At 34.8% G+C, this 26,316-nt stretch overlaps 1 protein-coding gene across 1 annotated transcript in view; it reads right to left on the bottom strand.

Moving 5' to 3' along the window:
• FAT4 (FAT atypical cadherin 4) overlaps positions 1-26,316 on the bottom strand; it is a gene marked incomplete at both ends in the record, with an annotated part of 131,165 nt that overhangs the window by 3,709 nt on the left and 101,140 nt on the right. The window contains 6 exons of the mRNA XM_083368009.1: positions 7,425-7,686; positions 9,288-9,505; positions 9,944-10,068; positions 11,998-12,177; positions 14,938-15,023; positions 22,643-22,950. Of these exons, the coding sequence (XP_083224135.1) occupies positions 7,425-7,686; positions 9,288-9,505; positions 9,944-10,068; positions 11,998-12,177; positions 14,938-15,023; positions 22,643-22,950 (1,179 nt within the window). The remainder of the gene's footprint in view (positions 1-7,424; positions 7,687-9,287; positions 9,506-9,943; positions 10,069-11,997; positions 12,178-14,937; positions 15,024-22,642; positions 22,951-26,316) is intronic.

The following is a 26,316-nucleotide window of genomic DNA, read 5'->3' as shown; positions in this document are numbered from 1 at the left end:
CAAGATAGTTCAAGCTGTGATTTGTCATAATTGTGATGATTATGGCGCACAGCTCATGAAAACCCCAAATCCACAATCTCAGTAAATTAGAATATTTTGAAAAGGTGCAATATTCTAGGCTCAAAGTGTCCCACTCTAATCAGCTAATCAAGCCATAACACCTGCAAAGGGTTCCTGAGCCTTTAAATGGTCTCTCAGTCTGGTTCAGTAGGAATCACAATCATGGGGAAGACTGCTGACCTGACAGTTGTGCAGAAAACCATCATTGACACCCTCCATAAGGAGGGAAAGCCTCAAAAGGTAATTGCAAAAGAAGTTGGATGTTCCCAAAGTGCTGTATCTAAGCACATTAATAGAAAGTTATGTGGAAGGGAAAAGTGTGGAAGAAAAAGGTGCACAAGCAGCAGAGGATTGTCAGGAAAAGGCCGTTCAAAAGTGTTGGGGACTTTCACAAGGAGTGGACTGAGGCTGGAGTCAGTGCATCAAGAGCCACCACACACAGACGGATCCTGGACATGGGCTTCAAATGTCGTATTCCTCTTGTCAAGCCGCTCCTGAACAACAACATCAGAAGCGTCTTACCTGGGGTAAAGAAAAATAGACCTGGTCTGTTGCTCAGTGATCCAAAGTCCTCTTTTCTGATGAGAGCAACTTTTGCATCTCATTTGGAAACCAAGGACCCAGAGTCTGGAGGAAGAATGGAGAGGCACACACTGCAAGATGCTTGAAGTCCAGTGTGAAGTTTCCACAGTCTGTGTTGATTTGGGGAGCCATGTCATCTGCTGGTGTTGGTCCACTGTGCTTCATTAAGTACAGGGTCAATGCAGCCGTCTACCAGGAGATTTTGGAGCACTTCATGCTTCCTTCCGCAAACAAGCTTTATGGGGATGCTGACTTCATTTTCCAGCAGGACTTGGCACCTGTCCACACTGCCAAAAGCACCAAAACCTGGTTCAATGACCGTAGGATTACTGTGCTTGATTGGCCAGCAAACTCGCCTGACCTGAACCCCATAGAGAATCTATGGGGCATTGCCAAGAGAAAGATAAGAGACATGAGACCGAACAATGCAGAAGAGCTGAAGGCCGCTATTGAAGCATCCTGGTCTTCCATAACACCTCAGCAGTGCGGCAGGCTGATAGCTTCCATGCCACGCCGCATTGAGGCAGTAATTGCTGCAAAAGGGGCCCAAACCAAGTACTGAGTACATATGCATGCTTATACTTTTCAGAGGTCCGATATTGTTCTATGTACACTTCTTGTTTTATTGATTGCATGTAATATTCTAATTTTCTGAGATTGTGGATTTGGGGTTTTCATGAGCTGTATGCCATAATCATCACAATTATGACAAATCACGGCTTGAACTATCTTGCTTTGCATGTAATGAGTCTATCTCATATATTAGTTTCCCCTTTTAAGTTGCATTACTGAAATAAATGAACTTTTGCACAATATTCTAATTTTTAGAGTTTCACCTGTAGGTAACCTCATCTGCGCTTGTGGAGAAAGGGATTTGCTCTCATTTAATACACTACTGGCTTGCCCTGTCAGTGTTGGTAGGAATGACAAAACTAGCACAATTTTCTTAGAACACATTGCTGGTGGCTTCAGTTAAGACAGATAGTTCTGCTTGTTTTAGTAAGAAAGCACCATGGATCATGGCTGGAACATCCTGGGGTGCTGATGCTAATACCCTACAAACAACAGCTTTGGCTTTGGTTTATTCCACAGCTGAATATTGTGCCAGTATGTGACTTAACAGTGGCCACACTCAAATGGTCAATGTCCATCTCTGCCAGACAGTGCATATCATCTCAGGCACATTGTGTTTCACTCCTGTGTACTGGTTACCAGTACTTAACAATCTCATACCACCCACATTAGAAGACAACAAGCTCTCATCCAGCTATGGTGAAGGATGCTCAACACCAAGGCCCTCTCTATTCACCAGGATACTGTACAGTCCGTCAAATGTTGAAATCCCATGGGCCATCATGGAAAACAGCTACTCATTTAACATCTACTTAATATAAGTCTGACAATGTCTGGGGAGAGGAATGGTCCAAGTTACCTTCTTGTGGCTTGCCATTAGAGATCCCTTTACCAAACCACATGACTTTGAACTGCCTCGTTCTGATTGGCCATGAATATCTCTTATGGTTTGTACTAAAATTGTATTAAAGGAGTACATATTAGATCAGAGTTCCCCAACTTTTTCGTCTTTGCGGACTGGCTGGGGGGGTAGACAGGATGGTTCCACGCAAGTAGCTGGCAAGCATGCATAAATGCAGCTCCATTTGCACAAGTGACAGGCAAGTGTGCTTGCCCCCACGCAAATGGAGCATGCATGCACATGCTTGCCCACTGTTTGTGCAAGTGGGGATGCATGCATATATGCACTCACCCACCATGTCCGCAGCCCATTTCCCAGCAGCTCAAAGCCTGGAGGCAGGTTGCAGCCTGGGGGTTGGGGACTCTTGTATTTGATGAAGGAGTACATATTATATTAGGATTACATAATAAAGCTATTCTGCTGCTGTTGCCTCTTGTGATTGCTCTCAGAGATAAATATCATTAATTAGCTCACAACTAGCCAGCCCAAATGGAGTAGTCTTTACCTCAAACACTAATACAGGTTAAGCAAAGGAATCTGAGCTGTACAGGGAATAAATATACTTTAGCAGAAAGGTGTTTTACTCTGGTCCTATCTAGGAGTGTCCACAATGATAGCTATATACAAATCAGCATTCAATATACCAACAAATAGAAACTACATAACATTTGAGCTGATATCTGCATATATATATATATATATATATATATATATATATATATATATATATATATATATAATATATATATATATATAATAATATATATATATATATTATATATATATATATATATATATATATATATATATATATATATATATATATATATATATATATATATATATATATATATATATACATACACATGGCATCAAGATTAAACAATATTGTATTATATGATCTTTAAATCTTTCTGAACATAGATGAGCTACTATGCATGTCATGGACTAAACCAAACCATCGATGTATCATTAAGTCTGCATAACACTAACAACAAATTCTATTTATTTTAGGCATTCAATGCCTTGTTAATTAAAAAAAGACAATGCTACCTATTGAATTGTGATTGAAATGAAGAATAATATCTCTACATTTCATAAATATTTCAAGTAGCTTTAGGGATTTGCAATATGATTTAAAGAGATGATTACTAAGAAATTTTTACAATGCAGTGAGGAAATTGCCCACAACATTTTTCTTCAGATGTATTTTTCGATAATACTTTTGTATATATCTTGAATTGTTATATACTAATTTTTGCTTATTATGCTGATATTTAAAACATACAAGTTCATGCAGTTATAACTTTCTATAAATCTTGGCATGCCATATGAAGTGCAATACAATATATTTTATTAATTTTTTAACATAGTCACCTTAATATTTGGTAAACAGCGTGTTGTCTGAGTTAATATTTAAAAACAATCAATAACAGTTAATTTCTATAATTCCATAATCCACATAGTACTTTCTTTGATTTTCACTTCTTCCAATAATATTCTCTTTTATCAACCTTAAATTGGTACATTTCTTAGTATTTTGATAGGTAACAATTGAATATGAACATTTTTTTCTAATATTTAACAACCACATTAAAATAAAGCTGCTTTTCTAATTAATCATCTTAATTACCTCATCATAGATCCTGTTTTCAAAGTTCTTATTTAGATTTGTTTTCCCCGCAATGTTCAAAACATTCTTACCAGTTAAGATTTTCTCAGTTAATTACACTTAAATATTTAAGTCTGTTTCCTCATACAAGCCATCCCAACAATTATACATTTCTCATATCTTAAAAAAAAAGAAAAGAAAAAAAGGGAAGAAATAATATACTACTTGAGAAACATGTCCTTCTTAAGCTAAGATACATTTATATCCAGAATTTTTCTATTCTTTTTAACTGTGTTCAAACGAATGTTTAATCTTTAAATATTCCATCTAATAAATCCAATCATCTAATCTTCTGAATCTATTCAGAACATTTTATCAATTGAGATTTTATCAAGATCAATTACGCTTAAGTATCTAAAACATTTCCCTCATATAAACATCTTTATATTTCTCATATCATAAAAAAAGAAAAAAAACTGTGTTACTTGAGGGGTCCATCCCTCTTAAACTAAAATACATTTACATCCAACCATATTCAAACAAGTGTTTAATCTTTAGATATTCCATCTGATAAATCCCATCATCTAATTTCTTAATTCTAACTTTAGCCTTGTTTTTTGCCAAACATCTTTCCTAATCAGTATGCTCCACTGAACCAAAAAAGTCTTCCCTTAGTCTTGTAGATGTTGTTGTAGGTACAGGAGACAAATCCAGTAAGATGTTTTTGTGGGAGAGTTTCGCCTCTTTGTATTCACTGAAAATCTTTTTCTTTCTTTCTGTCTTAATTTGTCTTATCATTTTTTGTCTCTCAATTTCTCGTACTTATCTTCACAGATCTATAATCCATTTTGTCAAATATTTTTTCTTGTCCTCAGACTTATTTTGCAATCTTGAAGTATAGATTATCTTTTCCATGTCCAATATTTCCTGCAAGTTTTTCTCTGCCTGGGTTAAGTCATAATTCCTTCCATTGTTGGTTCCATCTTTAAATCTCTTTCCTCTGGTTTATGTTCTGTTGTATGCTTTATCTGATTGTTCATTATTTTTATTTTATGAGAGTTTTTTGTTGTAAGGTTAAATTGAAGATGTTTTCATTTATATTTTCAAAGTTGTTTTTAATTTCGTTGTGGTTTGAAATCATTGTCATTTGAATCGGTTGCAACATAGCATACATTTCCTCATGGAAAGTATTTGTTTTTTCTTAATATGTTCTTTCTGCAGGTATCTAATGTTCTATGATAGCCAAAAGTCAAAGTTTTCCTTTCTATGCAAATATCTTTACAGTCACAGTTCAAAAAGTATTTATAATCCACGAAGGTTGATTTTTTTTAAAGGTTTTTAGTTCTCACCTTGTAGGTAGCCCAAAATGTTTTCTTTTCTTTGTTACAACTGTTCTCTGTTTAGTTAAGACACTGAAGGTAACAAAAACAAGTTATCTTTTTCTGGGGTTTTCTGTCAATTCCTTATTAGAGTAACTACAGTTGTACATTTTCATCTGCCAGTAGATGTCAGCACCAGTTCATTTTTTCAGTTTTTAAAACAATTACTTTCTTCTGTTTTCATCAATAATCTTTCAAAAAGAAAAACTTAACAAATTCCACCAATTTCAAACTTATCCAGATTTAAGTCTTATATTTATTTCATTTCAATATATTTCTGTTCCCCATAAAAGTTTAATTTGCGACTTTCTTCTGTGGGAGGGTGGGGCAAGAGTCCCCCCTCCTCACTTTCAGAGGATTTTTGCTGCTTGGTTTTTTTTCCTGGAAATCAGTTATGAAGTAGAAAAAAGAGAATCGATATTCTTACCCAGTTCCAAATATGTTGTTTATGATCAAGCTTAAATTATGCTTTTTTTTGCTTCAGCTGCTTGTAGCTTGGGCTAGACTCTGGAGTGAAGCTAGCCTTTCTTCTTCTGATTTCTGGAGGGCTTTCCCTCAATGACCAGATCGACTGCTGTCTCTCCGCAATCGATGGGGCTCCCCTCCTTCAATGTCACCTCTCCAGGGCGACTTTAGGCCCATTTAGGGTCCCCTACAGAAGAAAATCGGCTGTAGGGTGTGGAGCCCTGCAATCCCTTAGCTGCTGCACTACTGAGCAAAATCAGAAGCCCAGATTCCTGTAGCTTTTTAACATGGAGCATCCATTACATTGAGAAAAAAATTAGTCCACAGGCTTATTGCCTGTTAAAGTAGTAGCTACAATTTGAGTAATCAATATAAGTTAACAGAATAACAGAGTTGGAAGTGAACTTGGAGGACTTCTAGTCCAACACCCTCCTCAAGCAGGAAACTTTATATTTCAGACAAATGCTTGTCCAATCTGTTCTTAAAAATTTCCAGTGTTGGAGGGAATGTTGGTTTTATTCACATGATATCTCATAAGAATTGAGGTTATTGTTGATTTAACATTGTACCCAGTGGAAAAGAAGACTAAAATTACAACAGACAAGTTCCTATATTTGGTGAAAATTCCTTAAAATGGACAATTTTAATATAAATAAATCTAAAATATCATTTATGCTGCTTTTATTAGTCGAATCCCGAGTGCTGCATAACAGAGTGAGCGCCTGTTACTTGTCCCAGCTTCTGCTAACCTAGCAGTTCAAAAGCATGTAAAAATGCAAGTAGAAAAATAGGGACCACTACGGTGGGAAGGTAACAGCGTTCCGTGTGCCTTTGGTGTCCAGTCATGCTGGCCACATGACCACGGAGATGTCCTCGGACAAGCGCTGGCTCTTCGGCTTTGAAACGGAGATGAGCACCGGCCTCTAGAGTCGGAAACGACTAGCACGCATGTGCGGGGGAACCTTTACCTTTATCTGAATATGAGTGAATTTGATATATTTAAAAATAAACCAGGAAAAAATAGAATAACAAGCTGATTTAGCACAGTATAAAACAGACATGTCAAACACAAGGCCAGGGGGCAAGATCCGGCCCACGAAGTGGTTTCATGTGGCCCCCGAAGCCATCCTGGAAACAGTGAGGGAACGGTCCCCACTGCCTTGGACCTGGCCCAGAGACCTTCCTTCTGCCAGAAACCACCAGATCTGTCCCACTCCTGCCCAGGCCCCCATATGCACCCTTGATGCCAATGTTGTAGAGCTGGCCATGCCCACCCAGTAGGCCATACGCACTCCAGCTGCACCCACCCAGTAGGCCACACCCACCCTGGCCATACCCACCCGCCCCCCTGAGGGCAAACACAATGCTGATGTGGCCCTCAATGAAATTGAGTTTGACACCCCTGGTATAGAAGATTAACAAATTTACTAATAGTATATGCTGATTAAAAATTACAACATATGCTTCTGGTTAAATGAGTTATTAGAAGATGGTTGCTGAAAAGACTAAGTGCACTACTTAATATTCCAAAACATCATAAAATTAAAAAAAGTAATGAATAAATTCTGCCCCATTTTCAGATACAGAATAAGTTTAAAAAAATATATTTGTTACACTATTATGATGCAATTCAGGACCAGTGCATTTCAGGATTTCAATTTCCACAGAGATTCTGGGAAGACCAGGAATCTTATATAATTCATAAATGAACTCTGAAACTTTGGATGTTTATTTAGTCCCTCTGCTATTTTAAATTAAGATAGCCTTGTATTAACTGCTTCTGCATTTGTATTATTATAGTATATCCCTTATCTGTGATTGACCATTTATATGTTATTATTTTTCTTCTTACCTGGTTCAATGCTTCTAGAAAACTGGTTAACTGGAATCCCACCAAGAGAAATTGTCAAGACATTTAGTCCTCCAAAATCTTGTGTGACGTGTAGAATGTCTCGACTATGGACCTTGTCAACTGTTATCATTGTGGAAGTCCCATTCTTTGCAATTAACAGAAGATGCCAGTGACCATCAGAAACATAGGCTTCAGGAATACTTCTTTCCACCTTTCCACCTACTCCAGCATCAGAAACATACTGCACTTTGCCATTTTTTATCTGCAATTAAGAAAAGGAGAAATGTTTAAAAAGTAGAAGTTTATAATATAGACTTAAATATCTATAGTGTGTACAATGCTTTAAGTGCTACAGCAATTTTTAGTGCAATCACACAAGTCACTGCAGGACAAAATTATTTCAATTTTTCCACAAACATTTTGCAGTTCAAGTAATTATGTGTTCTACAATTATGAACGGTTATATGTATTACTCAAAATTGTGTTGATTTCAGATTTATTCCACAGAAATGTGAACCCATATGTAGAATATTATGTAAGCTTTTAAAACTAACATTAGCACTCATCAATCATGAACATCTGATCCCTAAAAACATTGGCTTGTGTTCTACAAGGCCTTTAAGCATACTCATTATCAAATGTTTAGTTGTCTACATTACTGATATATCTACTGCTTACTCGCTGTGCTTTTCTATTTTTTAAAATAAATTGACTAGAGCAATATTTCATCATTTTTTAAGATACTTGAGGTGAAACGTTTCTTTGTAGAGTGTCTGGAAAATTAAACAAAAACAATGAAATGTACTGAACACTAAAACAGGCACACATAGAGAAACACATGGACAAGAAAACGTCGGGCAAATCAAATAATTTTTAAAAATCTGTTGTTTTTTAAACCTGTAACCTTCTGTTTACAAGGGAGATGTTATTACCATTGTTCCATTCTATTATTCATTATAAAGGGGAATCAAAAAAGCATTTTAAAGCTGCATATAAATTAATTTTGTATTCCAGATATAGCTAATATATCAATAACTCAGAATGGGCAGCTTATTTCAGTTTTATATAGAAATAAGATTTCCATAAGAAGACATGGTTGATCTCTTGCAAGGTATTGCCAAATGTCTCCCGCTCTTTATCCCCCCTGCTAGTTTAGAGGTGACCTGAACACAAACCAGGACCAATTTAAAGACATGGTGCAAATATGACTGAAGCCATTAGTAAGGACTGAAGCCATTACTTTCTCTTCTTAATCAATCATCAATCCATTTTACTGTGTATTGATAAAGATGTCTAACTAGAATTCAATATAACTGCTTTTTCTGAAGACAAAGTTTGGTATGAAAATTGACTTAGGTGTTAATATGCTTAAAAGATTCTAAATTTGAACATGATGTTTTTATAGGAACTGAATAAGAAAGAAAATAAAAGGAAATGTTAAAAAGAAACTGTACTGTGTAATGTTTCATTAAGAATATTAATTAGGCTTTTTACTGGGTTAAATTGTCTTGTATTTATTGCATCTATTGTTTAATTCTTTTTTAAATTTTTTACTTTACGTTTTTTAATTTTTATGGTTGTGAGCCGCCCTGAGTCCTCAGGGAGAAGGGCGGCATATAAATTTAATAAAATCAAAATCAAATTAAATATATGCAGTTAACATTGTTCCAACTACCATTCAAATACCTAGCACACAGAGTCAAGACAAAACTGATTAAAATCCAAATCATTCGGCTGTTTTAGTAGCTGGAGCTCTGCCCAGCACTAGTCAACATTCTGGTATTTCTGAGCTAAAATTATTAGGATGAATTCAGAACACACAAAGAATATTTCATAATTAACTGCTTAATCAAATCTATTTACCTTCACAGTAGTATAGTTGCTGCTTTCCTGAATATGGACTAATACTCCAGTTTTACTTCTTGTCCTGAATTTCACTTCCAGATTATCCATACTTCGAGAGTCCATAATGGCATTTCCAGTGTAATACCTCATCAAATACTCCCATTTTCTATTTTGCCTCATATGATAGTCAAGACGGCCTTTGCCCTCTAAGGACAAGGCAGTGTCAGCTGTAAGATCTAAAATAAATAAGGACACTTCATTAATAAATTCTTGTCATTACAGTTTGCCTTTTGTCCTTTTCCTGATGAAAAATTATAGATATTATTTTTAAAACAATTCAGCTATTGCAGAAAATGATTGTATGTAGCTACAAAAACCCCAAAATCTGTTTTTTTACTTTTTAATAATAAAGAAAAATGGATCTATCATTCTCTTTTATTGCATAACAGTTTATCTTATTTTATGTAGTATAAACTGGTTAAATACTAGGATAAAAACTAAAAAAGTGGTAAAATATCTGCAACTATATATTAAATCTTTTTTAAAAATTGTTTATTTCTTGTAGAATTACTTGTATAATATTTTACTTTCTATATGTTGTAACAATGAATCCAAGTGTTATGTATTCCTTCCGTGTGTATTATCAGAAAAAAGGAAATAAACACTATATTTACATTTTTCACAGTGTTTTCCTGTCAGTCCTTCTTTACAAATACATTGCTGCCATGACCAGTGATCCACACATGTGCCACCATGTTGACAAGGGTTAATAGCACAACTTCCTTCCAGTCTAGGGCACCTAAATAAACAAAATAATTTAATTGCCATTTGAGCCACATATATATGCATCCACCTACTCCATTTCTTTATGCAGATGGGGAAAATATATATGGTCTCTTTTCTTTTTCTAACAAAGCATTTGACATTTGTAGGTGTTATAGGAATTTGAACTTAGATTTCCCCAGACACATTATTTAATTAACAGGAAAATCAAACACTATTTGATTATTTATCAGGGAGCATAGCCTTTATAATAAACTATTTGCCCTTAGAGGAAACTGTGCCAAAGGGAGATGATAATATCTAATGAAAAAAGAGGATAAAATAAAAAGAAGCCACCTTTGGGTCATCACATACGGTATTAATTATTAATGCCAATGCTCAAATAGAAGCCTAAGTAAGTTTATTATTTTCTTACTGTAGAATATAATTTATATTTTTTTTCTTTTCTGGAAAGTGGATAAGAAAAAAATATATATTGAAGCTTTATTAAGATGATCACTTTGATGAAAGGAACATATAGCTACCTTCTCCGATTGGAGGAACTGAAATTATTGCTCAGATTTAATATCTCTTAATAACAAAAAATCATCTGTATAGTTCTATTGCAAGTTTTCCTGGTTAAAACATTGCCTACTTTCATTGACTTCATATATAGCTATAATATCTTTGTCTTCAATGCAGAGAATACTGAAAAAGTATGCCTAGTCTTATAAATAACTAATTTGTAGAATTCCTGATACTGGCTATTTCACAACAGCTCATGATAACTACTCTCTGCTTTCTCTCGTATCATAATATTTCCTGTAGTCCCTAAAAGAAAAAAATATTTATCCAAGCCATAATGCTCAGATTTTTTAAAGGATAATTTCTTACATAATGAATTGTGCAGTAATTTTAATCTAAAATGCTGTTAAGGATTGAACCGCCTTAGTACAAGATTATGTCACAGTGATGATTGTGATGATTGAGTAAAAATCCAAAATATATTAGTTCTTTCTATGTTTAAGTAGGGATTGAATTGAGTTATTGAAGAAAACAAGTAGAATATCAAAATCTCAAAACTACTTTTTTTTTAAAAAAAAAGCATGGTTAAATTAGAGTTATGTCATACTCCTAGCCTTAAATTTGACATAAGATATTTTTCCTATTATCTTCTTTGTCTAATCCTTTTAAATGTTCATTAAGAAGAAATAGATACCTAGATTTACCGTGATTTGGACAGCATATAAATTGATAAAGCAATAAAGATCCGTTTATAAGCTTATGTTTATACATACAAAAAGATCATGAAAGCCTAATCAATTTGTTTCTTTAGGTCATATTATACTTTGTCAAATGTTAGGTCATTAAACTGATTATATTATTGATATAAGAAACTGGAAGAGCTTAACTATACCACAAAGTTGTGACTAGAGGATGACTGTGGAAAAGAGTCCATAGAAAGTCAAGTTAAAGTGAAAATCGCTTGTTAAAAAGTTATAGTCCATGGCATAACAGACTGAATCCAGATTAGCAAAGGAGTGACAATGATTTATATTCCATCCTTATTCATTCCTCCTGCACCTTGAAGGGATGCTGGGTAGAAAGAAAATGAGTGTGGTTTAAAAATTGGAGAAAAAAACATTACTAACTCTAATAGCTACTCTTACAGCTGAAGTGTAAATGTTTTTGTAGCTACTGAAATGAAAATCAAGGAATGTGGTGAAAAATGGCACTAAAATTAAATACAAAAAGCAAAAAAAAAAAAAACTAAAGAACAATAGATAGAGCATCCAGTCTGATACCTGACAGTGAAGTTAGAGAAGCAGATGCAAACAAATCTAGGAAACTACGTACAGTATGAAGTCCCATATGATTTATAGCACAATAAAGTTACAACCTACAACTATAAAAAAGCATGATAACTAAACATCTGTTTTTTTATACTGATCAAAGAATGACATACTGATCTAAGATTCCTTCAGCTGACAATGCTTGGCTTGGTTCTAAGGGACGTCCATTGACTGCAAATTCCATTATGCAACCCACAAAATCATGGCTTTCCACTTGTCCTTTTCTTTGAAGGACTTGGTCTAGTGATTTGATACCTCCAATGGTTAATCTGTTTGGCTGTACATCTAAAGTCCTATAGAATGGGAAAAATGAAATAATCAATGAAAACAGAGTAACTAACCATTATACATAAGCAAATTTGTAACTTTTGTGACAAAAACAGCACTTACAAAAATCTATTTAAATCAAATACAACATTTCCTCCATGTATTTACATAGAAAGCTGTACTAGACCATTTTTAAGTCAACATAAATATTATGTTGCATATATGCCTATTTCATTTTTACTTTTGATTGAATTTGGACATTGAATAGTAACTATAACAAATCTTTTACTAAGAAATATATTTCTCCTTTCCAAATCTTGATTCTTGGTGATACTGCAAGTCAATGATGAAATTAATTTTGAAAGAGGAATGCAAGTAAATCATATTTTAACAGGTTAAATTTTAATTGGTATATCTATATTAAATTCAATTCACACAAATTTAATGTACACAAGGATGACTGCAAGCCATCTTTGTGTACATTGTCATAAATATCTTTTCTTATGAATTTAATTCATATATATTGCTTCTAAAATATTAAATTTAACTCAAGCCATTTTTGTGTACATTGTTATAAATATTTTTTCTTATGAATTTAACCCATATATACTGCTTCTAAAATATTAAATTTAATTCAAGCCATTAATGACAATGATTTCAAGTCATTTTTGTGTACATAGTCATACATATCTTTTCTTATGCATTTAATCCATATATACTGCTTCTAAAGTCAAGTATCAGTGTGTTGCCTAGAAGAAAAACACTGATTTCAAAAGATTCACACAATATTATGTTGCTGCAATGCAGACTTCTTTTGAGACTATTGTTTAATGCAGTCATAATTTATTGGGGACTTTTTCAACAGAAAGCATTTACTGAGATCAAACAAGCTTAGTTTCTTACTGAAGAGTGCAGATAGGAGTATGAAAGAACATTTTAATAAACATGACAGTAAGCTTGTTCTTACAGTAGATCATGTACTGTAGGTAGCAGATATCAACCATATTATTGGTTGTCATTATGCTACACACACACACACACACACACACACACACACACACACACACACACACACACACATATATATATATATATATATATATATATATATATATATATATATATATATATATATATATATAATATATATATATATATATATAATTTTAAATATTTGAATCCCAGGTGAAAACATTTAGAACATTTAGAAAACCAATAAAGCTACTGAACTGGATACAAAAGAGCATTTTAATCACTGAGCTTTGATCAATTTCCTGTTGACATCATCAGAATAAGGGTTAAAGGTGGGAAGAACTTACATATATACCTGTGTGACAGTTTAACTGTCAGGTCATAGAATGTGTAATCGGCCCACCCGCCCCCCGCTCTCCCACATTCATGTGCACTAGCTCTGGCTCAGCAGTACAAGCCAGCTTCCGTTTAGATCTTGACATCTCCCCAGCTGTTCAGCGCATCCATCCTGTTGCGTGCGGCCACTCGGCATCATCGCCGGACCATCACTCATGTTGTCTCATTCGATCGTGGCATTGGTCTGCCACTTAGGCTCATCAGCTGTCAATGTCCTTATAGAACGTGCAATCGGCCAGCCTGCCCCCTGGTCTCCCGCATTTGGCCGCACCAACTCAGGCTCTGCCGCATAAGGCAGCTCTCATTGTGATCTTGATACTCTCTCCTTCACCAGACACCATATTAAGAGGTGTGTCAAAACACTTAAGAGGGGAGCTCAAATGAAGCAATCAAAACCCCACTTCTTTTTAACATACAGTAAATAAGGGTGGAGATTTGTTCTGTCACCTTGTCATTTTTGTCACCTTGTCATTTTTGATGTCTTAGGACACTTCTGTTAAAAATGTAGCTTCTGTTGACTTTTATTCACTCTAATGTAAACTTCTGACTCTAAATGGCTATTGACCAATTTGTGTTTTGTCTTCAAACAGAGTTAAAAAAAATCCTTATCTGTTTCTTTACAAATTCACTTTTCTGATGAGTAAAATTATGGATATTTGTTCATAATTTTAATTATATTTGATTAATATATATCCAACACTTAACTGATTTGTAGTAATAGTCTATTATTAAATACTCCTGATATAGATTATTCATAACAGTAAGGTTGCCAGCTCAAACTAATAATGCAGAATTTGGTTAATTATATATTACATTTAATCTATTTAGTAGTTGGTATAAAGTACTTGGTATAAAGCAATTTTGTACTGGTCACAGAGCTTGACAGTATGTATAGTCCTCTAATTGAACTTTATTTGCTAAATAATGCAGTCATTGAGGCATCATGTGACTGCACCTGATTTTTCAAACTTTTTTTGCTGCAACTATTAAGTGAATCACTTAGTCATTAAGTAAATATAGTTTTCTGCATTGACTTTGTCAGAGGCCACCTGGGAAGATCACAGAGATCACATGACCCTCAGACACTGCAACATTCATAACATTCATAACATTCGTTGCCAAGTGCCTGAATTGCAGTCATGATCTTAACTTCAGAAACTTAGCTAAACAAAAGGTCATACAATGAGGACTACCTGTACCTCTGACATTTTCATGACAGATATTAACTCTAGTCATTTCTAAAAAGAAAGGAATGGAGACAATATGGCATTTTGGTTTCTGCACTAACTGAATTAATAATTCATATGAGTTCAGATTTGTATCTTATCCTTATTAAAAACAGTCTTTTATCTCTTTTGGTTCAGAGTGTATAATGTCAAATTTCCTATTAGTGAAAAATGAAAGGAAATTATCTTTACCAATCACTAGACACAGCCACATTGCTAACAGTGCAATAACCTGGTTCCTGTTCATCAGAGCAAGAGTCCACAGTCAAGGATGCTGCCTACAAAACAAGAATAGTATTTTGATTTATACATAGAAATCAATCAAATTTCAATTATTTTAATATTAAATATTCTACTTTTTAATAAATACAATTGGGGTTTGTATGGTCTGTTTCCAAAATGCTTTTCTTTATAAAAGAAAGACTATATAGTAATGTATACATATTATTAGCTGTCAACAATAAATGTAATTTTCACCTGACAAAACTTGTGTATTCCTTTATTCCTAAAAAGTTTATTCTATAATCCTATATGTTAATACTGGATAAGATGTATTCCACAATTGTAGGATGTCCTCAGGCTTACAGCTCTCTCTGAATTTTATTGCTAAAAATTGATGGAACCATTTTTAGAAAGAAAAAAAAACGTAGTAGAAATCCTGCAATCTGCTGAACATATTTAAAAACTGAGGCATTACCTCAAAAGAAGAAAAAAATAACTTCACACATTTTAAATTATTGTTTTCCTTGCAGGAAAAATTATAAGTCCTCTGACTACTTCTATGCATATCCATTCAAAGTAAATCCCATTAAGTTCTGCTGATATTATTAATATTAGGTAAATGATAAATAAATAATGATAAATATTACGTAAATAATTATTTACCTAAATTATTAAATTTACCTAAATTATTAGGTAAATAATGATAAATATTAGGTAAATGACATCACCAGATGGTCAACACAGAAATCAGATTGACTATGTGCTCTGCAGCCAAAGATGGAGAAACTCTATACAGTCAGTAAAAACAAGACCAGGAGCTGACCTTGGCTCAGACCATGAGTTTCTCATTGCAAAATTTAGGCTTAAACTGAAGAAAGTAGGGAAAAGCACTAGGCCACTCCGGTATCATATCCCTGACAAATATACAGTAGTGGTGACAAATAGATTTAATGAATTAGATCTGATAGACAGAGTGCCTGAAGAACTATGGACGGAGGTTCGCAACATTGTACAAGAAGTAGCAAGTAAAACCATCCCAAAGAAAAAGAAATGCAAGAAAGCAAAATGGCTGTCTGAGGAAGCTTTGCAAATAGTTGAGGAAAGGAGGGAAGCAAAAGGCAAGGGAGTGAAAGAAAGATAAACCCAACTGAATGCAGAATTCCAGAGAATAGCTAGAAGAGATAAGAATGCTTTCTTAAATGAACAGTGCAAAGAAATAGAAAAAAACAATAGAATAGGGAGGACCGGAGATCTCTTCAAGAAAATTGGAGAGATGAAGGGAACGTTTAATGTAAAAATGGGCATGATAAAGGACCAAAATGGAAGGGACCTAACAGAGGCAGATCAAGAAGAAGTGGCAAAATTACACAGAAGAACTATACAAGAACGAGCTTAACATTCCTGATAACCATGATGAGGTGGTCACTGACCTTGAGCCAGACATCCTAGAATGTGAAGTGAAATGGGCTTTAGGAAAGCTGAGCAACAACAAAGCTAGTGGAGGTGACAATATTCCAGCTGAGCTATTCAAAATCTTAAAAGACAATGCAGTAAAAGTGCTACACTCAATTTGCCAGCAAATTTGGAAAACTCAACAGTGGCCACAGGATTGGAAAAGATCAGTTTACATTCCAATTCCAAAGAAAGGCAGTGCCAAAGAATGTTCAATCTATCGCACCATTGCACTCATTTCACATGCTAGTAAAGCTATGCTTAAAATCCTACAAGCTAGACTCCAGCAGTATGTGGATTGAGAACTACCAGAAGTACAGGCAGGATTTCAAAGAGGCAGAGGAACTAGAGATCAAATTGCCAACATACGCTGGATCATGGAGAAAGCTAGGGATTTCCAGAAAAACATCTACTTCTGCTTCATTGACTATGCTAAAGCCTTTGATTGTGTGGATCACAACAAACTGTGGCAAGTTCTTAAAGAGATGGGAGTACCAGACCATCTTATTTGTCTCTTGAGAAACCTATATGCGGGTCAAGAAGCAACAGTGAGAACTGGACACGGAACCACTGATTGGTTCAAAAATGGGAAAGGAGTCCGGCAAGGCTGTATACTGTCGCCCTGCCTATATGCAGAGCACATCATGAGAAAGGCAGGGCTAGATGAATCAAAAGTTGGAATTAAGATTGCCGGGAGAAATAGCAACAACCTAAGATATGCAGATGATCCCACTCTAATGGCAGAAAGTGAAGAGGAACTAAAGAGCCTCTTGATGCAGGTGAAGAAGGAGAGTGCAAAAGCTGGCTTGAAACTTAACATTAAGAAAATCAAGATCATGGCATCCAACCCTCTCAATTTCTGGCAAATAGATGGGGAAGAAATGGAGGTAGTGAAAGATTTTATTTTCCTAGGCTCCAAGATCACCGCAGATGGGGACTGTAGCCAAGAAATTAAAAGATTTTAAGGAGAAGAAAGGACTTTGCATTTCTTGTGCAGGAACTTAAACACAAGTTCTTCCCAGTTGCAATGTATGTCTGTGAAAGTTGGACCATAAGAAAGGCTGAGCACCAAAGAATTGAGGCCTTTGAACTATGGTGCTGGAGAAGACTCCTGTGAGTCCCTTGGACTGCAAGGCGATAAAACTGGTCAGTCCTAGAGGAGATCAACCCTGACTGTTCTTTAGAAGGCCAGATCCTGAAGTTGAAACTCAAATAATTTGGCCACCTAATGAGAAGGAAGGAGTCACTGGAGAAGAACCTAATGCTGGGAAAGGTTGAGGGCAAGAGAAGAAGGGGACGACAGAGAATGAGGTGGCTGGATGGAGTCACTGAAGCAGTAGGCATGAGCTTAAATGGACTCCAGAAGATGGTAGAGGACAGGAAGGCCTGGAGGAACATTGTCCATAGGGTCGCGATGGGTTAGACATGACTTCATAACTAACAACAACAAAATGTGTATTTTGAAGTTACAGGCAGAAATGGAAAGAGAGAAAATACATAGCAGTTAATACAGCATGCCTAATGCATATATAGATACTTATTAATCCTAATGATTATATAAGCAGAAGTCTATGTTCCTGTTCATCAAAAAAGTATGTTTATGTGGTTTTCTCTCTGTGAAACAGAGCACTTGAGGTACATAGTTTGTATCAAGGAGTTCTTATATCACATATGATGATTTAAACACAAATTGAACAGGTCAGGCATGCCAAAGGATTTTGCATCAATGAAAGGATAAAAACATAAAATGAAGTGAGCAAACTTTCTGCTTTTTTTCCCTAGAAACAAGCAAGGTCCTCATATTATACCAGTCTGTAACACTTACATGACAAAGAAAAAAAAATGATGTTAATTTAATTCTCCACGGCTATTTAATGTTCATATCAATCTATATGAAACTGTTTAGATAAAGTGAAACATCCTCCTAAGCTACAAATAAAAATTATGCAATCTTGTTATTCAAAGATGATAGGTTTTTTTTAAAATCATGGACCCAATTAAGATTCAGAGACTGAATAGGATCCTGATTATCTTTTTGGTAGAACAGTTTGCCAAAGATTCATTTTAAGGAAAGGTGCACAGAAGCCAAGATACCTAATCTGGAGCAACAGTGGGCACATAATCAAGCTAGAAATGTAAATATCTATGCTGATTTTTTAAAAAGTCCCAGTAAAATATAATGGCCATATGTCTTCCACTTCTATGAAGTTTTAAGTTATTCAGTCTAAATCATACAGGAAACTATTTCAGATGGCAAGCTATCACTTAAATGTTTCGTTCCACACTGAAATAGGATTGGCAAACCTGATTCAGATGGACCAACATCTTTAATTATATTAAATCTGTTTTTTATCAGTCCTTTTGGATGAAAAGAATAAGAGGAAATTGCTACAATATGGATGTTCTCCCAACTTGCTGTTGACCTTGGGTTACAAGCATCCTGAGTCAGAATTGATAAAAAAGATTCTGATTCTATACAATACAATACACTACTGAAGTTCAATTAGGAATCCTGATGAATAGCCTTAAATCTGTTTACACCTTGATCTGCTTAATGGAAAACTGCAGTCCCTTATTTTACCTTCATAATCTTTGAAAGCATACACAAGATGATTCTTTGGTATATAATGCAAGTTATCTGTATAATGTTCAATGACTGCTACAAAGAACTGAACTGAATGCAAGTAAATATATAGATAAGAAAATCAAACAGAATATTAGATAATAATAATAATAAATAAACCTTTATTGTCAAAGTACAACATGTGTACATTGAGATTAGCTGAGCCTCCCCCCGTGCTCTCTCCCCCCAACACACAGTGACAACAAACCCTCCATCCTACCACACCATGTGAACCAACTACACCACACACTGGCCTCCCAAGTCAATTCTGCATAAGATTATGTCCCATTTAAAAGCCTAACAGCCCACGGATAAAAGCTATTTTTCAGCCTGTTAGTATGGCTGGCTATATTCCTATATCTCCTACCGGATGGTAGGAGAGTAAAGAGATACCGTCCAGGGTGTGAGTCATACAAAATGGTACTATCACTACAATTAAATAATTAGTATTTATTTATTTGTTTATTATTAAATTTATATGTCACCCAACTCACTATGCAAATTAACAAGAACATTTTTTTCCCAAATAGGAACATTTTGCATTTCAATTGGATTACCAACTATAATGGTACATGGAAATGACCATGGGAGAAAGGGCAACGAGACAGTCAAGGGAATGGTCAGATAAAAGGCAACTTAGCCTTGAACAGAAATCTGGATTGGGCAAGAGGCCCAAAACACCTTGTTTCTTTGGTTAAAAAGGGTGTAGAATGTAAGACTCTACTAATGTAACTTTACAAAAAAGTAGAATTAGCTCACCTAGCCATATTTCCTGCCTGATCTACTTTAGAAGAGTGATAAATGTCTGGAAAGACTTTCATCACACACATTAGTGTTATCTATGAATTTTTATATTGCTAAATATTCTGTAAAATGTATAAAATGTATCTGAAGGTAGAGTTATTTGAAACCATAGTTTACTTGAATCTGATTTCATAAAATTCAAATGTCTAATGATAGTTAACTGTTCTTCCTTATTACTTTTGTAGTTAATTTGGTGGTGTTACCTCTTCAGTTATGAGTTTGTACTGTGTATCTCAAACCTCAATATATTTCCACTCATGGTCAGCTTGAACTACGAGATGGGCAGCAAATAAATGTTAAAATAATTAAATCTATCAAGTTAATAATTTTATCAATTTGTCCTACAATTCTAAAGGTTTTGTGAGAAATGGCAAGTTTTAGATGCATTGAAAAGTTGTTTCACAAATTTTTGCCATCTGGATGCTGGAAGTACTTTTTGTGGAGCAAAATACTTTGTGCCCATGATAAAAATGATTAAAATGACAGTTTCCTTGTATTTTGCACTTGAAAACATAGGGAGGGGAAAAAAGATCCAGCACAGAAATGAAGTTAGTCCAGAAGACAAATAAATAGTGAGTTATTATTATTACTTTTTAATATTTCTTTGTTAAATTAAACCATGTTTCCAGCTTACAGATTTATGAAGAATACAAAGTTATATGGAGATTATACTGGAAATACACATCTGTGGATGCAAATTAGAAAAGGTTGCTGGGGAAAAGAACAGGCCAAAAAATTATTTTTTCTTTGCTAATTACAGTCAGTCAAACAGAATGCCTAATCTCATTATGGTATACTCCAGGTTTCCCAATAAATTTCCCTGACTGAAATGAATCAGAAGCATTCTTTATTTCAAACACTGAATGGCTGAAAAAGAATGACTGTCCCATCTGCATATAGTAAGACAAAAATAGCTCTGTTTTATCATGGCAGGAAGGTAAAAGAATATGTTATTTAATTATTTACTGGATTATTTATCTGAATCATTGTGATTTTGTAAAAGAATTGAATAATAGAACTAATGTGCATCCTTGCTTATTGAGCCTGGAATTATAGCTGTAAGTCCTGCTAGTCTTTAATCAGGTCATCACATGACCAAGCTGATTTTCTTATTGTTTTGCAGCAGTTAAGAGCATCATCATGGTTTTTTAAGCAAATCCACAGAGGTTAAATAAATGCTATGGCTGTAAAGCGAACCATAGTCTGCAATGAGCATTTCTGGAAACCAGAAGGCCAGTTTCTTGCAAAAAAATATCATAAATTGTGGTTATGTGACCATGGGATGCTGCAAACAGCCATAAACACAGGCTGGTTGCCAACTATCCAAAATGCAGACATTTGATTGTGGGGAAGACAACTGTCAGAATTTCAACTCAGAGTTGTAAGTACCCTTTTGGGAGTCCATCTTAATATTGAATGATTGCTAAGGGACCAGTTGTAAGTTAAGGACTATCTGTATACTGTCAGATAGTTCTTTTTGCATAATATGTGAATGTTTCAAAAGTTGTTGATTATTGCAGAGATTTCTTACTTTGTCCAAAGTCTTTCTTAAAGTCAAAGGCAAACTTAGACTCTATACATGTGCATAAGGGTTCTAAAAGATTGGCACTACTATTCTCATTAGGAAGACGTAATGATACGTTCATGGAACAACATGAGAATTAATGATAGGTCCACTTTTCTAAAGTTTATGAAAGGGTTATAACCTTTCAACAGTTATACAACCTTTTCTAAAAGTTATTCTTTCAGTAGCATAAAGATGAAAAGTCATTGTGATTTCCCCCCCCCCCTAATTTTTTTTTTTTAATTGATATAGCACTTAAATTTTGGCACTTTATTTTTTTATATCTGCCCAACTTGCTTCTGGCATAGAAAGATATGATGCTGAATAATAAAACATTGGCAAACTATTATTTTTCTCTTTAATACACTATTTTGTCCACAACTGTGCTAATATTCTTTTTTCCCCCATTATTGAATACATTCTGATTTATTAGACTACATTTTAGTGTAGATCCTGGATTTCCTACTTGTTTTAGTTAATGGAAAAACCCAGAACTTGTAGCACTAGCCTTGTTATAATTTGCCTTGTATATACTATGCTTTAAAATTATGCAGATTCCTATAGTATACATTTATTTTAGTAATATTAATCATTATTGATTAGTGGGGATATTATTCTATGTTTTAAAATAATAAGATGTGCTGTTTCCTGATATGTGAAAAAGCAACTTTATATGATATTCTATTTAAAACATAATTATCCTATTCTTACTGGTGATGAAAAAGAAATATTTGATTTGTTGCTGATGGTTAACTTAAAGCAAGTTACTGTAAGTTTAAAAATTTCCCTAACAAAACAAATTTTGTCATATTGAAGTGCTTGGAGATATAACCCATGAAAAAATAGTTTATTGTACAGTTTGTTCCAATTTTTATTGATTTCTTTTTTTAAAAAAATAGATAAATGCTAATGATATAGTCTTCAGATGCAATGGTTTGTGTCCTTGTGTTATCCAAAGAATTAAAATTATCTCTTAATTAGACTTCAGTAATTATTCCACCCAAGTGCACCAATTAATTAGAGTAGGGTAGTCATTAATCCCCTTCATTAATTATTCTCATTTTAATTTTTTTCTTAAGTCATTTAAATGCTTAAGAACATTCTCTTAAAACAAAGAGGCTTGTCCAATTTCAACTATAATTCTTTTTTTTAAAAAAAACAAACAACCCTTTATTTATACTTAATACCCTGAAATAAATTGGAGCTTAAATTTCCATTAAAGCAATGCTTACCATTCCTGCCCTCCGAGCAATAACAGTGTGAAATTGTCCATCAGACACCTTCTTTGCTGTTGTAAGTTTATATGTACCACTGCCAAGATTGTATGAAAATCTCAACCTTTCTTCTGTTATCTCAAGAGCCAAGAATTCTGCCCGATCACCAGTCTGGTTGTCATAATTATATAACATAAGAGCATTACTTTTGATAGTTGAAAACTTTATGTAAATATAATTGTTGTTTGGATCCATACTGGGGAATTCCATGTATGATAATTCCTCAAATCCATAGCTATTTACTTCACAATGTTTTCCAAAAACACCTGTAAAAATAACACAATCAGGATCATTATTGTATTACAAAACTAATTAAATGCCATGGGCTGGTGTTCCTAACAAAAACTAAAATATTGGGAATGTTCCAGTCATATTTCTTCCTAAAACAATTCATGTAGATCTACCTATTGGGATTTTAATAAGCTTGTTTAATTAGAATTACAGCATGTGAAACATATCCAGTTAATAACTTGATATAGTTTAAAAAACATATCCAGGGCAATAATCTAAAATTTATTTAGCTTGTTACACATATGCGAACATCTATTTTAAAAAATGGCCTGCAGTTCAAGTAAGATTTTTGTTGGTTGAATTACTTAGACTTATATTTAATTTATGAGGTTTCTTTTTCAGGATGTTAGTATTGTTCTATCATATTTAATTTTTTATAACTTTACTTAGTGATCATCAGAGCAAGGGTGCTATTTAAACAAAAATAAAACTGAAATAAAGGTACAAAGCTAATTATAAAATTAATAGTTTCAAGTAAAGCTAAATTACTTTTGTGAAGCCCTTGGTCTTTTTGAGTGTAATAAACCTTTCTTGGAAAAAAAAAACCTTAGTAAATTTTGAGTTACTTTTGAGTTATTTGATTTATACATTTCAGTTATTTAGTTTTTTTTTATTTGAGTTACTTTTTATTTGTGCGTGGTAACTATTTTCTGATTTGGATAGATAAGGAAATTTTAACTAGTTATGTTTACAGTCCTGGGGAATTATCTTGTGCGAAAGATCTGTTAAAATATGGAAGCTTAGGTTGCTGGAAATATACCTCCAAACAAGTAAAATTGCTATAATTATTCATCCTTTGATAACATTCCAATTAGACTGTTGTAATAAAGTGTACCTGGGTATGCATGTAACTTTCAAAGCTTCAGTTGGTATTAAATGAAGTATCTTGCTTACTTCTGGACCCAGTAGGAATGATACCTTATAGCATTCTTAAAGATAGCAACTTATAAGATAAGAAAAGAGTAGAAGTAAATATTGGGGCAAGAAAAAAATGGTATAAGAGTAAAACGAAGGGGGATGATGAATGCTGAATTTGATGGATTTGAACAAAACAGAAAGGATAAGAACTTAAAAGAAAAAGTCAGATAAGATTAGAGTAGTGACCCGCAACCTTTTAGACATCAGGGACTGGTTCCGTGGAGAGAAGTTTTCCGCGGACCAGTGGCAGCATGCTTTTTGTGTGCTGTCTGTACTCTGTAGATGGGGTTTGTTTGTGTGGCTCAGATTCTGGCATGATGCAGACCAGTGCCAGTCCATGGATTGGGGATTGGGGACCCCTGGATTAGAAGACTAAGAAGAAGAAAATTAAGTCCCTTCATTATTTCTGCACTGATTAGCAAAGACAGGACATTTTATAAAGCATTGTCTCTCAATATTGTAACAATCTGAATGAGCCCAACTCCTCCCTCACTCTGTAACAATATTGGGATGGAAGGGAAACTGAGCCAGCTGAAACCTAGGAACATATTTAAATCCAACAATTCTATTTTATACGAACAGTGGTGATTTAACATTGGATTTTAAGTTCATGCAAGACTTGCTTATTATTATATCCAGATGCTGTATCTCCTTTTACATTTTCTATACATAGTAGCCTCACATTCTAAGTCAGTAATTTCTGACTTCTTCTATAATTACTACCATGTACAGCATTTGTCCTGCAAAACATATTTCTGGCTTTATGCGTACATTTTTTAAAGGGTATTGTCTGGCAATTCCTATAAATGGATGCAATTCTTGTAGTGATTATATAGTTTGATGGTGCTATATCTTAAACCTGTTGGAAAAAAATTGTATAACTATCAAATTATAAATATTTTTTAAACATAAATCTTGCAGCAGGATTTACAAGATTTACATTTTTTAAATCCCAAAGAATGATGAAAAACCAATCCTATGATGCATTGGAATGATTTAAAGGTCAAGATTGCGCATAGCAAAAAGAAGGAATATAAAGTTGGACTATTTGACCAGAGATAAACTGTTTGTTTATGTTAATTTGTTTATGTTAGTCCATGCTGTGAGAAAGTTGAAATGTCAAAGTTGCAAGTGGAGATGGTATTGCTGGAGTAAAACTGAATAAGGATTGCTTTGATATAAAACAGATTCAGTTATATTTCCTTTCATGTTCTTATATTATGCCTTTTATTTACTTGGTTTACCATTTCTTAGTCATTTCTGCTCTTATCTTGAAAGGACAAAACTTGATGAATCAAGCTTTTATGTTTTTCTATAAAATTTGCTAGTTTGTTAAATTTCTTCCTAAAATAAATTCTTTCCTTTTACTATACTGCTTTAGCAATCTACTGATTGCCACATCTACAAAAAAAGATGCAGTTTTGAAAAAGGGAAACCAAAAACTACCATTAGACTGAAACATTCAACAAAATTTGAAAAAGTTAGCTTATTATACATGATAAGGACAACGTATACAATTTAGTTTACTACAGACAGGAAAAGGAAGACATTTTCCTTTTAATACTAGAAACTGAGAGTAATTTAACACAGGATAATTTAATTCAATGCCAGGAATTATCTTAAAGAAGGAGTTAGACAAATCGATGAGGATATCTACAGATTTAGAATCATATGCAGCATGAATCTGAATATTGTTTAGTTTTTGAACTACAACAGAGGAAAATACTGTTATGTATTGATTACCGTATATACTTGAGTATAAGCCGACTCGAGTATAAGCCGAGACCCCCAATTTCACCCCCAAAAACTGGAAAAAGTTATTGACTCGAGTATAAGCCGATCTGCCGTTCTGCAAGCCTCTGCCGCCAGCAGAGGCTCGATCCGCCATTTTGCAAGCCTGAATACACAGGAATACCCTGTGTGGCCGCGGCTCGTCGGCAGGTCTCCGTTCCTCCTGCCGACCTTTGGGGAGGTTTGGGCGCCTCCCCAAACCTCCCCAAACCTCGGCAGGTCTCCGTTCCTCCGCGCAGACCTGCCGACGTTTCGGGAGGTTTGGGCGCCTCCCCAAACGTCCCCAAACCTCGGCAGGTCTCCGTTCCTCCGCGCAGACCTGCCGACCTTTGGGGAGGTTTGGGCGCCTCCCCAAACGTCCCCAAACCTCGGCAGGTCTCCGTTCCTGTTTGGGGAGCTTTGGGCGCCTCCCCAAACCTCCCCAAACCTCGGCAGGTCTCCGTTCCTCCGCGCAGACCTGCCGACCTTTGGGGAGGTTTGGGCGCCTCCCCAAACCTCCCCAAACCTCGGCAGGTCTCCGTTCCTGTTTGGGGAGGTTTGGGCGCCTCCCCAAACCTCCCCAAACCTCGGCAGGTCTCCGTTCCTCCGCGCAGACCTGCCGACCTTTGGGGAGGTTTGGGCGCCTCCCCAAA

The sequence above is a fragment of the Vipera ursinii genome (assembly GCF_947247035.1).
Source record: "Vipera ursinii genome assembly, chromosome: 7".
In the NCBI taxonomy this organism is placed as follows: Eukaryota; Metazoa; Chordata; class Lepidosauria; order Squamata; family Viperidae; genus Vipera; species Vipera ursinii.
The sequence above is the reverse complement of the archived record's forward strand: the minus strand, read 5'-3'. Positions and strand labels throughout refer to the sequence as shown.